We start from the raw sequence: 16,789 nt of genomic DNA on the forward strand, positions 1-16,789 counted from the left end.
ACTAGAAAATCATGTAATCAATAAATAAACTCAATAGGCAGGTTTTGCGTCAAATAAGGATTAATGACATCTTAGTTGGGATCAAGAACAAGGTATTGTTTTATTATTACAGAGAAAAAGGAAATAATTTTTAAAAATGTAGATTATTTGATTATAATGGAGTCTATGGGAGACGGCCTTTCTGTAATTTGGAGCTTTCTGGATAACGGGTTTCAGGATAGTGGATCCCATACCTTTACTGCATATCTACATTTAGACCCTGATGGACATGGATTTCAGGTGACTGAGGATTAGCCCGAATATATATGTTAATATATAAAATGCAAACAATGAAAATTAATTTTTATTTGATGGCATTTTTGCAGGATAGATCTAAGCAATACACATAGTTATTTCTACAGCCAACAATGAGAGTGCTTTCCCATACCACAGGGGAAGAGAATATCTGCCCTGACAGTCTGTACTGGGCCATCAAGCTTCCACTCTGGACATCCAGTATGTACAAGTCTCCGTCTGTAGAAGCTGCAGCCACCAGCTCACTGGCCTCTATGCATGGGTTAGGGAACACAAATGGAGTGGCATACACTTTTGAACTTGTTTTGTGTTTCCAAAGTAGAAGCCCCTCAGAACTGCAGCAATAGATGTAGCCATCATGTGACCCAAATACACTGCAGCCAGAGAAATCAGAGAGACATGGAGAGGAAAAAATCGGTCCGTCAGTTCTAAGATGCCAAACCTGCAGAAACACAAAGGAGAAAGTGAGTTTTTTTTCACTGATGCTAAAATACAGCTCCTGATACCAACTCCTTTAATTAGAGATGAGAGAATTATACGATTAACTGTATTTCCCATTCATTTAGTAATTCTTGGCTGTAGACATCCCAACCATGGAATGGTCATACGGGAGTGCCAATTGTTGTTTTTACAGCCATAGGGACACTTAAAGGCAGGGGTTGGTATCCAAGAGCTGCAGGAAGGCTATACCTTAAATATCTCCAACTAACAGAACACAATGTTAACGTTAGAAGTAATGTTACCTTAAAGGAGAAGGAAAGCTACTGAAGCAGTTTATTCCCAATAGATTAGCCACAATATTGCAAAACAGAACTCTATTTAAATGCTTTACCATACCAGGGTTAACAGCCATAGAAGTTCTCTCTGTATGGTTAAGATAACAGTTACCATATTAGTTTGGTGTGATGTCACTTCCCTCTCTTCTTGCCTTGTGTCTCTTGCTGGCTCCTAGCTCTTTGCTCAGATTACAGCAAGGAAGGGGGGGGGAGGGAAAGAGGAGGATACGGAGCATGCTCCGAGCCCAAGCCCTGGGGTTTGATCTGATCTGAGTCTGATGCCAGAGCCCATGTGTAATCAATAGCAGTAAAGAATTGTGATTTCTTTTTACAGAGGACTTAGAACAGTGGCAGAGTAGGTGTTAGTGTTTGTATTTACATAGACCTTTATATTAAACCTTACTAAGTTTTTACCTTTCCTTCTCCTTTTTAAAACACTTATAGTGAACCAATATTTCTGGCTTCCAAGCACAATCTACAGTGTAACCACAGAGACCCCCTGAGTTACAGACATGTCTTAATAAAACAAGTTAACCAAAGTCTTGCTCTCTCACCATTTCTCCTGCATGGCTGAGACAGTAGTAGTTTTCATCCACACATCCGACAAAAAGATGGTCATGGCTGCACTGAAGTGATGAGAATACAGGCTTCCCACATGCATATGTCCATATAGTGCGCCCTGTAGGCTGTGAGATCAAAACAAATGTGAAATGACTTTGCCAAGAAATGTTTGTAAGAACATACTAATAAAGGTCATATGCCTTTTGAGTTCATTTGCATATATGCATGGTGGCCATCAGGGAGGTACAGGGGATATGGAGATCAGGGTTCCTGTAGTTGAATGGGATACCTGATATAGAAAGGTGGGTAACAAAAGGGGTGGGGATTGTGGGTGAATGGATAGAGTGGATCATGGGAATAGTTTCATTAAGAATAGGGATGTGGCTGTGTGAAAATGACCATTTTTTTCATTGGGATCCCATTTTATTTGTTGGCTGGGTCCACTACCTTGGAGGGCACCCTAGAAGGAGGTTCCAGCAAAATGTATTAACATGGAGCACCATGTATGTTATATCAATTTATATAATCATATACAATTATTTAAAGGACACATTCATCTAGTGGATACGTTTCTATTTGAACGCAGAGACTTACCGGATGGAGAGCTATTACTAATCCTCCAAGGGTAGCAACATATAAGTGATATGGTTTGGTGCTTACACAAGGGGAAGAGAACACAGCACCCCCTCCACAGTGAGACTTCCAGATACACTGCTTTCTCTGTTAGAATAAAACAGTAGCAAATCAATTGTAGGCACTGTAGGTATCAATTATACTCTAATTTTAATGGAAAATAAAGCTTAGCTGTGAAAGGCAATAGAAGGGCCATTAGCCAAACACTCTTGAAAAAATAAGATCATTATTCCTGTATGACTCCATGTACAGTACATGGCATTCCCAAAATGTTGTCATGTTTCAAGCCTTAGCCTGACAATGTACTGTATGAAGTTCAGTCACTGTTGCATATCATAATGCAACAGTTGGGGGGCCTGCTGCACAATGAAGAAAGTAGCCCCACACTGATCACTTGGCCTGTTTATAAGTGAAGCAGATTGTAACTTTACAGTGAGAAATAGTTTATGCATTCATAATATATACACAACCACACATTGATAGCAATGCTTACAGAGCACTTTTGTAATATCCACTCATTACCTTGAAATCCTGCTGTGGTAGGTAAATTAATTATTTAGCGCCACTCTCCCTTTCCGTACAATGAGGAATATGACCTCTGTGGAGTTCTTGCCTCCCTGTCAGCACTTATGTAATAGATAAGTGAACTGGATGGAGGGGGTGAGTAGAAGTAACATTCACAGAAGGAAATGTAAACATTATCCAACTATAGGTAAAATTCCAAAAGAACTTACTTCAATATCCAAAGCATATATGTGACCATCATGGGAGCCAATATATACAAGCCCACTGATCGAGTCGGTGGCAGAAGAGCTCTTTACTGCATTCTCAGTTGTAAAAATCCAGTGCGTTTCCCCGCTGTGGTTACACAAGGCATAAAGTGAACCGTCATAGCAGCCTGCCAAATGACCAATAAATCAGGAATTAATTGGGTTTCTTCACAGCAAGCTTGCAGGAATGGGATCCACTTTATCGATATGTTGCTAAGCTACAGTAGAAAGGTTAAACTGACAGTAACACTGCATCAGTAGGAGCTAAGGGTGTGCAAACTGCCTACACTTATGTGTCAAGGACCTCACTGTCATGATCCATAGCTTCTTTGTTTCTGTGCCCAACAATATAAGGATTAAAAGTCCAGTAAAAAAATTGACTCAATGTACTACCTTACATCTATCCTGTATGTGTAAATATGTCTACTTTAAAGCAGAAGTCTGGCTTTGGTTAGCCATCTTTTATCTTTTCCCTAAACAAAGTTTAAGTCTCAATGGAAAAGTGTTTGTAGGACAGAGAGAAACCCCACTTCAGAGGGATAGGAAAAAGTCCACCTCCCCATCAATTAATGCAGACAGAAAGTTAAAATATAACTTTTATTTCTATTAAAAACAACATTTATTAAAACTAATTTCCCTGGGTCTAATGCATGTGTCAGCAGGTGAGTGGTGTGGTGGTGACTGACACTGTAGTACAATGCTTAAAAAATGACTCTGTATCTGTTAATTATGCTAACAAAAATTAAGCGTCACAAAAAGAAAAAGCAAACTGCATAATCATGCGCTAGGCTAACTGAACAAACTATGTCCCATTTGCACCCAGTTTGCTTAATTCCCACCCACCTTCCCTATCTACCACTAGGTATTGTGGAATGGGCAATAGCCTTGATGGGTACCGGATACTATTGAGATCCAAATGTATAATGAGTGTTTTTTCTTCTATCATAGAGAGTTTAGTAACCTTGCACCTGCATTTTATTAAAAACATACACTACAGGACAAGCTGGACACATTTTGCTCCTCACAGTGGAGCCTTCTCCTGTTTTGCTTACCCACCTAGTCTATTATGTTCAGTGAAGCCATAGTTTATACATATTCATCAACTGCCCCCCAAAGCGCTACCAGGCAAAACTACAGGTCAGCAAGATAAAAGGTTTTGCTGAATATGGTACAAAGGAGTTCCCTTTCTAAATACATACCAACGAGAACAAATCTGCCACACTTAGACACTCCAGCAGAAGATTCAATACGATCTCCCAGGACTCTTTCCCAGATCACTTGCCCATTCTGTAGATCAAGAGCTTGCATTCTGTGAGAATGAGACCCAATGTAAATCACTGGTGAGTCTTTGCTGGCTGATATCACAAGAAGAGGTGAAGCATCAACACATTTCCCAGTGTCAGATGTCCATCTTTCCTGCAGACACAGAGAGCTGTATAGAAGACCTCCAGTTTGACTAGATGCTACTCCAGAACTTGGAGAACACTGACTGCAGCATCTGCATTGAGATTTCTTTAATCTTTTGCTGTCACAGTTCATACAATGTATTTCAAAAAGGTTGGACAGTTTGTGGTTTAGTCCAGTGAATAACTTGCTCTGCTGAGCCATGATATCAGAAGACAAAGGCTCATAAACAAATAAACGGCTTCCTTTGCTGAGAGAAATGAAAAAGCTCCTATTTCCTTCCAGTTCCATTATTGCTTGATCTTTCCTTTTGCCCGAATGTTGCCTCCTTTTCTCTCCATCATGTATATTTCTCAGATTATCCGCTGTACTCTGGTTGAGGTCAGTATTTCCATGTTCTTCAGTTAATTGTACTGATTTAGAAATGTGTCTGTAAATATCAAGGAAGTTGTCGTTCAGGATGACCTCAACTAAACCTGTTACAGGTCTGCCAACAAGATTGTCTACTTCTTGCTGAAAGCGTATGGCTTTAAGGGAATCCCCACCACTAAGCAGAAATACAGAATCCTCAGGAACTGCAGGAGAATCTTCAGACAAGTCTAGGATGGCCTACAAAATGACAGGGAAAGCAAGTAACATAGTGTCAGTATGATATTTCTGTGAAGCCCTGTAAATGTGTTCTGACCCATGTACTCTATATTAATTTATTTCATCAAAGTAAAAAGTATAAGTAGATTGATCCTAAAGTTGCCCATAACTGGTCACACAGTGACTTCTGGTTCAGGAACTTGCCCAATTCCATTTCACAAGCCCAAAATGTATCCAGTGCAACGGCCCAATTCCCCTTCTGTTTTTGGGCCTCTGATTGCTCCATCTGATTGTAAATACTTGCTTCCTCAACATGTGTCCTCACTGGTAACACAGTGGGGCTCATTTATTAACGCAGCGCAGCGCTAAAAAGAGCGCAGTGGCCAGACATTTGCCCAGCGCATGCGAGTATTTAATAATGTAGCGCACGATACCTTAACAGTGCGATTTGTGCGCTAATGTAGACACAAGACAGGTGCGACGTGTGAAACTGCGTATCAGCTGTCGCAGTGCTTATAATAAATTGTGCGCACAGGAAGATACCGCAAAGGTAAGGATTAGTTGTGCTCATGTATGAATGCGCTGCTTTAATTAGTTGCGTCACATATTGCGCATATTGCGTTCACTTAGACGCATCTGCATTTGTTTCTGTGCTAATATTTGTTTGGTTGCAAAGGTGTTTAGCCTACCTGATACCCTTAAAGGAACCTTGGTCAATATAAACATGTTGGGTGGAAGGCGTGGTTAATATGCACTTTACAAGGGTTGTTCATCTTGAATATACTAGCGCAGCTGGGCAGGAATGCGCATTTTGAAGAGCGTTACTATTACGCCACGAAGAGGCAGGCGTAAAAATTGTGGTGCTGTTGCCCGGGTGCAGTTTTGCACATATACAGACGCAAATCTGCGACGGCCGCAGTGCAAGCGCATTGTAGCCACGCCCACAGCCACGCCCCTAACAACCACGGCATCGTTTGCGACATAAATGCCCAATCTTTTGCGCAATGCGCATAAACAAAACCATCGCAAAAGCTCTGTGTTATGCGCAATATCACGCAAATATATTAGCGATCACGCTTGTGATGGCGCAGACAACCTTTTGCGTCCACTTATGCGCTGCGCTGCTTTAATAAATGAGCCCCAGTATGTGTCGCAGCACTGCACTTTCCCCTTTAAAGGGGTTGTTCACCTTCAAACAATTTTTGCAGTTCAGTTGGTTTCAGATTCTTCACCAGCAATAAATACTTTTTCCAATTACTTTCTATTTTCTATTTGTGACCGTTTTTATAATATTGAAGTGTAAAGTTTCATTTTTCACCTTCACCATTTTTCACCTAAAGCAGCTCTGGGGGGGGGAGGGGGTCACGACTCTTTACCGGCTTTAAATCGATACACTTAGGGGCAGATTTATCAAGGGTCGAAGTGAATTAGAGGGAATTTTCGAAGTAAAACAATTCGAAATTCGAAGTAATTTTTGGATACTTCGACCATCGAATAGGATACTAATACTTTGAATTTACTTCGAATTCGTTTCGAAGTAAAAATAGTTTGAATATTCGACCATTCAATATTCTAAGTACTGTCTCTTTAAAAAAACTTTGACTTCAATACTTCACCAAATTAAACCCGCCGAAGCGCTATGTTAGCCTATGGGGACCTTCTACAGCATTTTTCTACGTTTTTGAAGTCAAAGTAAAAATCGTCTGATCGTACGGTAAAATCGTTCGAATTGTTCGATTCGAATGATTTAATCATAAGAATTGGCAGAATAGCCAAATTCGATGAAAAAAAATGTGAATTCGAAGTATTTTAATTCGATGGTCGAATTTCCCTCAGTTGATAATTTGTTATCTTTGTCTCTGCTGAGTTTCTAAATCTCCGAGTTTCATTACAGGCAGCTGTTAGAATTGATACAGTAGTTGCTAATACTCCAGAGATGCTGCTGAGAAATGTACCAACTAATTATAAGAATTAAGTGTAGCAAATTGTAACAGTTCAGATTTTCCTGTTTAAATGAGCTGCCAGACTGAGACACCAGAGACATTAAAGTTACATTTTGGGAAAGCAGTAAAAAATAAAAGATGGAAAGCAACTGAAAAAAGTCTTTGTTTATAGTTAATCTGAAAACAGCTCAACTGAAAACATTTTTCGAAGGTGAACAACATATTTAAGAGGATTGATGAGAACTAGATTGATCTAAACTTTTAAATTCTTACTGCTAACAGCTAGGTTTTTTACAGCATACTTTAGGTAATAGTAAGGTTTTTAGATTTACACATTACCTTCCATAAACACTGCAGACTGTTCCATAAATCCTCAGAATCGGGTAGAGAACAGCTTGATTTCCTTACATTTAAATATTCACGGTACATATCATTTAACCTGGATACGTCCATTTTACCTTGTGGCAAAAACAGACAAACATTCAGTTTAGAAGAGTAGAATACATTTTCAGGTCCCAATTGTAGTACATGCCTAACAGTATAAAAGATCACGGACATGACTAGAAACAGAGCAATGTCTTGATGTAAATAAGCCATTAGCAAGACAGAATAAGTACAAAGGCTTTATACCACAAATGGCAAATTCACTTATTGCAAGAGGGGATTTATGACATATTGTAAAGAAACCTCTTTTACTGCTTAATATTTTATTTTTAGGCATTTCTGGCTTTTTACCTTGGGTTATTGCTTACCATGCTTTGTTAGAGGTAAAGTTTCTACCAGAACCAGATCATCAGGTACCGCATAGCTTAGCAGATGTGACTGCAGCTCTTTCCAGAGGAACTTCTTTTCTAAAGGACCATTTGGGATCACAAACAAGATCAACTGTTTGGCCTGGAACCACAGAGCTGTGCAGGCTTCCACATGGGCCAGGCTTTCTGCTGACTGCAAGTAAAGAGTGAATCACAAACGTATTTACAGACATATATTGAAACACAATGGGCTGGATCACCCACTTACAGAATGAAATGTAAAATGTTTATTAGTCAGTGTGATTGTGCTTAGATGTCTGTACTAACAATGTGTGGATCCCACCACTTAGACAGGGGGGCCCGTGAGTACCAGTGCTCCAGAAATATTACTGAGACAAATCTTGGCCTGGTTGAACTGGGCAGCAATAACTATCTGGGGATCGATTGAAAATGTCATCTAAAGTTACTCATGTAAATTCTCTGATCTGGTCTACTGCAGCAAAGATACCCCTCACTTTGCTACCCTCCACCTGCTTTACGCTCCAAAGGTGGAATAAACGTAAATGCAAACACGGTCTAATCTCCCAATGGCCACTCATTACAGTCTATCTTAATAACCATACTTTCATGTGTGGACTCAGCCCTGCCTCTGTACAAGGTGGACTACAATCTACACAGCTGGGGACTTGATAGACTATCAGCAAATGCATTGCATTTTTCCCTTCACAACTATCCAGGCAAAAAACACCACATGTACAGCTTCAGTATTTTGAATATCTTCAACTATGGCACTTCCTACTAACGTAAATCGCAGCAGCAAAATCAATCTCCTCTACCCCCTTTGAAAGCATGGCTACTAAGGGACTATCCCCAAAAAGATTCATATCTAAAATATATTAGGGATGCACCGAATCTAGGATTAGGCACAGGATTCGGCCTTTTTCAGCAGGATTTGTATTCGGCTGAATCCTTCTGCCCAGCCGAACTGAATCCTAATTTGCATATGCAAATTAGGGTTGGGAGGGAAATTGCGTGAATTTGTCACAAAACAAGGAAGTAAAAAATGTTTTCCACTTCCCACCCCTAATTTGCATATGCAAATTAGGATTCGGATACACTCTCGAAGTAGTGGATTCGGTGCATCCTTGAAAATAGTGGATTCGGTGCATCCGTAAAATATATACGCTACTCATCAATCAATTCCCCAGATGTCACTCAAACAAGGCACACATTTACAGACAAAATGATGAAGCAACCTATCACTGTAGTGTGATCTAATCTGTTCAGATGCCAAGAGAATAACAACCCATGTACTACAAAAGGAACACATTTAAAAAATGTTAATGTTTTGACATCACACCTCAGCCAGACATTTATAAACTGTTCCTTGCCCATTCCCCACTTGGAGTAACTGTGGAAGCCAAGGTACATTAGGGAAATACAGTACCTTCTGGGACTGTCAAGCAACCACTTTGGAATGACGTAGTCTACCTGCTAAATAAAGTCCTCTGTCATCCTATTCCTAAAGAAATACTTCATCTCCTATTGGGGAGGGTTCTGCAGGACATAAACCGGCAAGACCAAATCTTGCCAGCCGCTGACTTGTTTCCAAATGAAAAACTGCCATGATATTGACAGAATATTTAAATCTACAACTGCCATTTTTCACTACAATGTCGCACAGTAGCTTAACATGTGAATTGCAAAACCTCACAACCTCAGACACTGCCCCCACAACAGATCCCCCTGCCTAATGTCAGGTCTTATGTAGTAATGGATTTATTCTGAATGGACAAATGAGTATCACTATTCGAACTTAACATATTTATGTACGGCCTATATAAACATCAAATCACATAAACTACATTTAATTTTTAAATTGGTGACATTTTGTAAACTGAAAAGTGGTCCTCTCGTTAAAATAGTAAAAGTAACCAATAAAAAAAATCTGTGTATTACCTGCTGCACATATTCAATATTCAGCCGTTTTCCATTGCGTTTGATTTGATTATCTTTCCGTCCCAAGAAATACATTTCCCCGTCCTTTAATGTAACCCAGTCACCTGTTTTTCTCATGGTTCCATAAGGCAAAATGAATTCGTCATCTAGGAAACATATACGTTCTCTACCCCCTGTGGATATGAATACAAAACAGATTATTTATATAGCGCAGAATGGATTTCACGATCAACAATTTACAACATTCAATCTGCTGCCTCTGTCTGCTGCTGAATTATAACGCACAGCACCTGAAGTCCAGAGGGAATGCTGGTAGCTGCAGTACAGAAAAAGACGGGAAAACAAAGGATGGAGATTCTTTATCTATAATGGATCAGCATGGCCTAGGAAACGGATAGATTTGAAGCATTTGTTTTTAACATAGCTGTAGGGGGAAAATGCTTTAAATGTTTAAAAACTAAAGAAAGAACATGACAATACAAAATGCTTCAAGGACTTATCCTACCTACATATATGGGAGGGAAGAGCTTGAGAATGAGGATGTTGACATATAACTGAATGCAAGATTCCCCATTGGCAGTTATATAAACAATAACCTCAAAGCAAAATCACACAAAGCACAGGAGATTCTTGTGGTGGGTAGCCAGGTATGCCTATTGTGTCCTAACTTACTGCCAGTCCTGTATAGTAAAGCACAAACAAAACATGTATAGAAAACTGCCAGACCTATAAGTACTTGCCCTTCTTCTATTTTACAGCCTTTTTCCCGCTGAACTTCAACTATCGTCCCTTGAAGTGGAACACCAAGTGGAACACATGACTCTTCTCTAGGTACAAGCAAGAAAAAAAAACTTAGCACATTTATATGAAATACATAAAATATATACAAAATGCCATCAAGTTGTGTTTAGTATAACTCCATACTTGTGAAACACGGATACAAGGTTGTCAGTTAAAGGCACACAATCACTAACAATATTATAGACACTGAGCAATCCCTAAAATGCAATTAGAAAAATAATTCATAAAAGAGGACTCGTGTCCCTTTAACATCATATCTAAGCAAGGAAATCAACTGCATTGAATGTCAAAGTTTAAAGAGATACGGACACCAGAAATTAAACTCTTTTTTACATCTATAATAATATTGCCTTTGAAAGCTACTTACGGTATAACTTTGCCATAAAGAATATGCAAAAGGCTTTTACATTAACTGTCTGATGCCCCATGCTCCTCTATGAGGGGCTGCCATATTTGTGCAGCAGGAGTCCATTAGCATTACAATCTCTAACTGACAGGCTGAGATTGGACAGTCAGGTTGGCAAAACATTCAGGGTTAGGAACTTCAACTAACTTACTTAGATAAACAAACCTCTCAGCCAAAAACAATCAACATGACCTATAAGTAACTTTTAATGTACATTCATATTATTAAAAGTAATTTTTTTAGTGTCAGTATCACTTTAATAAAAAGATCCATACAAATGGAGAAGTGAAAATGCAGATTTGATTTCAATCAAAACTCAGAAATACAGATAGGGCACACGATCTGGTTAGGAGTAGATGCATATTACAGCTGCACGGTACAGGTCTTTATGAATGCATTATAGGGATGTTTCTTTAGGTTTTGCATTAGAATATTAAATATTGGATTTTATTACATAATCTGTGACTATAAAATTATGGTCTTGAACAAACATAATATAAACCCCATGGCATATTCATAAATACCTGTATATTTTGTAAAATAGTGATCACCCCAGAGATATTAGGGGCCATCGTTTCATTCGTTAACACACACAAGGTGTCATTAAAAAATGTAAGAAAGTATATCTGGACTACCATTCTACCACTAACACTGCTGCACATGTCCCCAGTTTACAAAGACACGTGTCCCCTGCTGTTATTCTGCAAACGGGTGTATCATTAAATGACTGCTTGTTACAGTCATGGTGTGCATATACATGGGCCACAGCAGAGGCTCCTTTGAATGTCTTGATGCAAAGAAAGGAGTGGATGAATTAAATGAAATTAGACCAAGTGAAACAAGTTTCATAGTTGCTTGGAAATACTCACTGCACATATTTCAGATTATAAATTTAAAGGGATCCTGTCATCGGAAAACATGTTTTTTTCAAAACGCATCAGTTAATAGAGCTACTCCAGCAGAATTCTGCACTGAAATCCATTTCTCAAAAGAGCAAACAGATTTTTTTATATTCAACTTTGAAATCTGAAATGGGGCTAGACATATTGTCAATTTCCCAGCTGCCCCTGGTTATGTGACTTGTACCTGCACTTTAGGAGAGAAATGCTTTCTGGCAGGCTGCTGTTTTTCCTTCTCAATGTAACTGAATGTGTCTCAGTGGGACATGGGTTTTTACTTTCGATTGTTGTTCTTAGATCTACCAGGCAGCTGTTATCTTGTGTTAGGGAGCTGTTATCTGGTTACCTTCCCATTGTTCTTTTGTTTGGCTGCTGGGGGTGGGGGAAGGGAGGGGGTGATATCACTCCAACTTGCAGTACAGCAGTAACGAGTGGTTGAAGTTTATCAGAGCACAAGTCACATGACTGGGGGCAGCTGGGAAATTGACAATATGTCCAGCCCCATGTCAGATTTCAAAATTGAATATAAAAAAATCTGTTTGCTCTTTTGAGAAATGGATTTCAGTGCAGAATTCTGCTGGAGCAGCACTATTAACTGATTCATTTTGAAAAATGTTTTTTTCCCATGACAGTATCCCTTTAATGAGATGATGTGATATATATATTTTAGTTTTATTTGTGAATACAGAATTTTTTTGTGTACACCTTTGATTTAATGTAAGTAAGCCTGCGTCTCAAAGGTAAGATTACAATCAAAAGTTTAGGTACGTTTAGGTAAGGTACTGCCCATTCAAAAAAAATAACATCAGGAGCTTACCTAGTTTGATGGCTAATCATTTGCTCTGTGATCTCAAAATAAGTTGCCCAGCTTGAAACTTCTGTTATGCCATAGAGATTAATAAGGCGTGTCCTGTTCCCTGGTTCTTTCCAGCTTCTGATGACAGAGAGAGCTTGAAAAGGCTCACCACCAAGTGCAAGCACCCTGAGAGATGTTCCCTTAGACAACACAGATGATCGGATGGAATGTGACCCAAATCTTCTCAAGAAAGTGGGTGTAACCTAAACATAACCAGGAATAATTAGAGAATATGTTTTGCCAAAATCCTTATCTTTTCTAGTCAACAGAATTTCAGCATATGAGAACAGTCATCTAAAGAATACATGATGTTTAATTTAGGCCTGCCAACATTACCTGTAACACTGTCACTCTATGCTGATGGAAAAGAATGTCACACAATTTATGTGGCATCATTTTAATGGGGTTTGGCACTATCAGAAGACAAGCTCCACTGGATAATGCAAGAAATAGCTCAATAACTGAGGGATCAAATGTCAGAGGAGAAGCCAAAAATAGGAGATCATTGGGTGATATCTCAAAGATGGATCTGTTGGAAAATGATAAGACAATTAAAGAAGAATTTACAGACAGATTAACCCTGTATAAGGGTCTATAGGGCTATTACCTCACAAAATGCACTTTATTTACTGGTATGGTTTGTTTGAAAATTCATGCCTGATTGAAGTGGGCACAATTACACTGGAATGTTTAAAACAAAAAGTTGTACTGTACACTTCATACTTTTATAGTAAATGCCTACTCATATCTTAGGGGAAATAAAAACCTTAACAATGAGCTCAATTTATATCAGGTTTTTTTTAACCTAAATCATACATATTCAATCTGAAAACAGAAAGCTGGACTTCCACAAATAGTTTTTGGTTTTTAAATATACTGTAAACGGCAAGTCATTACTAAATCGACAGATAATGGGACTCCGAGATGTGCAGTCACATCTGAGACTTTAAGGGAAGCTGCATTTTGTTAATTTATTTATTATCTCAGTAATGGAAACCTAATTTTATGCCAAATCTAGTAAATATTGTAACCTAGTACTGTATTTGCTTAAAAGTAAGTGGAAAGGGGATAGGCTTGCAATTTCTTACCGAAGGTGGTGTATGTTTGGCACTATGCACCGATGAGGTACACTGACTATTTTGGGAGCCCCTGTTGTTCCAGAGGTGTGTAGTATATAAGCTAAGCAATGCTTCTCTCGAATATCCATGTGCTCTTCATACATCAAGTTCTCTTTGTGCTTCTCTTCAGTTGTAACATTCTGCTGTCTGAGCAGATCAAGCCTACTTGTATTCTCACTTAAATCAACTCTCGCTGGTAAGACAACTGATTTTTCAATTCTTTTAACCTCAAAGAGATTCACGTCAAGATGATGTATGCTTGTAGAATCCAGTTCCAAGCAGCCTGGAAACTGCAGCTTGAAGTTCTGCAAAGTAAGGGATAGAAGATGGGTTATTGAGTTAAATGAAGTAGTACAAACACTACATTCCATATGCATTGAATTTATATAAAAAAAAAAAAAAAAAGATCCCCTTATTTTGAAAAAATGCATTTGAAAACATCTTATTGGGACAGATTACTGTACCAATGCAGTTAACAAAATGAACCAATTAGTCTTTGTCTAACATGCAGGAGTGCAAAGTTAATGTTGATTGGTTAGCCGAGAGAGAGAGAGAGAGAGAGAGAGAGAGAGAGAGAGAGAGAGAGAGAGAGAGAGAGAGAGAGAGAGAGATATTTTACTGCCATTAGATATCTCTATAATTATGTTACACTCACCTCCACTATGTCCTTATGTACAAGCATGTATTCAACATTACTCTTTTCCATTAACTTGGTGCTTATATCTGATGGATTACTTGGATCTATAGGAAAATAAGCTGCAGGGACCTGAAGAATTCTATAAAAGGACAAGAAGAAAGGTAATTGGTTTGCAAATATGTCTATAAAAAATGTGCCCAAATATCAAAAATAGCATACCCGAGAGAAAGAATATGAAAGTCTGCTGATATAGTAACCCATCAATAGCTGCTGAGAATCACTGCTCTAGACAAATTCAAATTAAGACACAATTAACCATTACAGTGCCTGAGAACACTGAGCAGACTTATCAAATACTGAACTGGGTGATTCTGGAAGATTTCGATCAGTCCAAAACTTCACCAATTTATCAACACTTTCCTGACTGCCAGGGACATTTTTTAGGTCCTTACATATGGGTCTGTCCTCTCTGACTTTAGCTCTTACATCTATCCCAAACATATGAATTCAGAACAATAATCAGTAAAGCTCCTGTTATTGCAATGACTAATGGGCAGAGAACAAACTTTTCCCAGACCTGTGCATAACTACAACAAACTGGATTTTATCAGTGCACCATAATGCCTGCAAAAATATAAAACAAATAATGCATTTTAGATGCGTTACCCAATAATATAAGATGGTAGGTTTATTACTGGATTACAATAGAGACCAATTTTGCAGGTTTCCATATAGCAACAGTGAGATTTCAAAAAGAGAGCAAGCTCTTCTGCCAGCTGCATCATCTTGCTGTAAGTGTAGAATACTGGAGCTTCCTGGAAGGAGTGGAAACACACAGCATTTCTGCGGCCATGCTTGCTGGCAGCGTGTGAGACCATTTCTTGGAGAGTAGATGACATTGGGAAATTAGGAACCTATTGTTATGGACAGAAAAGAATAATGTTCAGTGAAAGAAACATAAAAATAACTAAAGCCTACACCACTGCTTGGTTTCAGACAGTTACCTTTTAAGAATAATTAAAGTATCTCAATCAATAACACAACTTGCAATGTGTAAATGAACATAAGGGACCAATGCTAATGCACCTTATTTATGAAAAGGTCTCACTTATACATAGAGGTAAACAATGACCATCTTTTATGAGCCACTAAGGATGGTCTGAAGGAGCCTGCAGAGAACAGCTTTACCACACCAAGCGACATGGCTGCTACATGCAGCTTTCCAAATACGTCATCATTATTTCGATTTAAAGGGGATGTTCACCTTCAAACAACTGGCTGTTTTCCGATCGACCACCAGAAATAAGGACTTTTCCCAATTACTTTCAATGTGTTACTGGTTTTCTAATATTGAAGTGTAAAGTGTCTTTTTTCACCTTCTAAAGCAGCTCTCGGAGGGGGGTCGCCGACCCTGTAAACTGCTCTAAAATTGATACATTCAGTTGATACATTTATTCTTTGTCTCTGTTGAGCAGAATCTCTGGGTTTCATTACAGGCAGCTGTTAGAATTGTTACAATAGTTACTAATACTCCAGAGAAGCTGCTGAGAAATGGATCAACTCAATGTTGCAAAATTGTAACAGTTTAGAGTCTGCACCTGAATTACTGAGCTGCCAGACTCAAACACCAGAGACGCCAACATTCAACTTTAAACTTAAGATCTCGGAAAAACAGTAAAAAAATAAATAATGGAAGGTAATTGAAAAAAAGTCTTTATTTCTGGGGAACAATCTGAAAACAACTGAAAAAAGTGTTTGGAAGGTGAACAACCCACTACTCAAGGTAAAGGTTCACTTTAACAAAACAACATGTCTGTGACACGTGCTTTCCAGTATTTATACCTTTCCAGTTTCCTTACAGGAGCTGCTGTGCCTGTGAGTAAGGGGCAGCTCAGTGCATTCCACTGTAAGGGATGGCGGACAGCAAGCCGTGCTAAAGCTCAAATCCATCCCAGCAACGCGATGTTCCCCCAGCAGGAAGAGAACTGGGTGAGAGGGCTCCGTAGTCAGATGTTCTCATAACACAGCGCGGTGATTCCAACCCGGAGGACCTCCCATTTGGGCTGTTTACTAACACGGTCCCTCGTGGAGCCTGAAGACGCTAAGCCTTTACTTCCGCTTCCTGGAGCCGCACTCATGGCTCCAACAAGCGTATTAGTCCTAATATCAACACCATAATACTGCCTATTATACTTGGAATCGTGTGCGCTATTGTATTTGCATTTATTAGGGGGCTTCTACGACACAACGCAAATCTGAGGGACAGGACTGGGCGAGCACTGATGACGCGCCCTGAGGGAAGGAGCTGGGCGGGCAGTGATGACGCACAACTAAGGGCGAGCACGCATGACGGACACATGAGGGACAGAGCTGGGCGGGGACTGATGACGTA

At 39.2% G+C, this 16,789-nt stretch overlaps 1 protein-coding gene across 1 annotated transcript; it reads right to left on the minus strand.

Moving 5' to 3' along the window:
- Positions 1-327: 327 nt before the first annotated feature.
- aasdh.L (aminoadipate-semialdehyde dehydrogenase L homeolog) lies at positions 328-16,712 on the minus strand. Its single transcript, XM_018230077.2, has 15 exons — positions 16,240-16,712; positions 15,064-15,311; positions 14,416-14,536; positions 13,731-14,065; positions 12,979-13,171; positions 12,604-12,845; positions 10,407-10,507; positions 9,681-9,853; positions 7,722-7,914; positions 7,309-7,427; positions 4,234-5,047; positions 2,999-3,162; positions 2,226-2,351; positions 1,625-1,756; positions 328-736 (listed from the first exon to the last, which is right to left on the minus strand). Exons 1-15 carry the CDS (start codon positions 16,345-16,347, stop codon positions 344-346), a joined length of 3,462 nt encoding a protein of 1,153 aa, XP_018085566.1. The 5' UTR covers positions 16,348-16,712; the 3' UTR covers positions 328-343.
- Between the last annotated feature and the right edge of the window lie 77 nt (positions 16,713-16,789).

This window comes from Xenopus laevis, chromosome 1L, assembly GCF_017654675.1.
Source record: "Xenopus laevis strain J_2021 chromosome 1L, Xenopus_laevis_v10.1, whole genome shotgun sequence".
Classification (NCBI taxonomy): Eukaryota; Metazoa; Chordata; class Amphibia; order Anura; family Pipidae; genus Xenopus; species Xenopus laevis.

Bases quoted from the DNA above. Each gene is read 5' to 3' on its own strand.
- aasdh.L (XM_018230077.2), bottom strand. From the start codon at position 16,347: ATGGATTTGAGCTTTAGCACGGCTTGCTGTCCGCCATCCCTTACAGTG. The intron at 7,428-7,721 runs GTAAGCAATAAC...TTTTGCCACAAG, and splicing joins TTTACCTCTAACAAAGCATG to GTAAAATGGACGTATCCAGG. The intron at 1,757-2,225 runs GTAAGTCTCTGC...TTGATCTCACAG, and splicing joins TAGTAATAGCTCTCCATCCG to CCTACAGGGCGCACTATATG.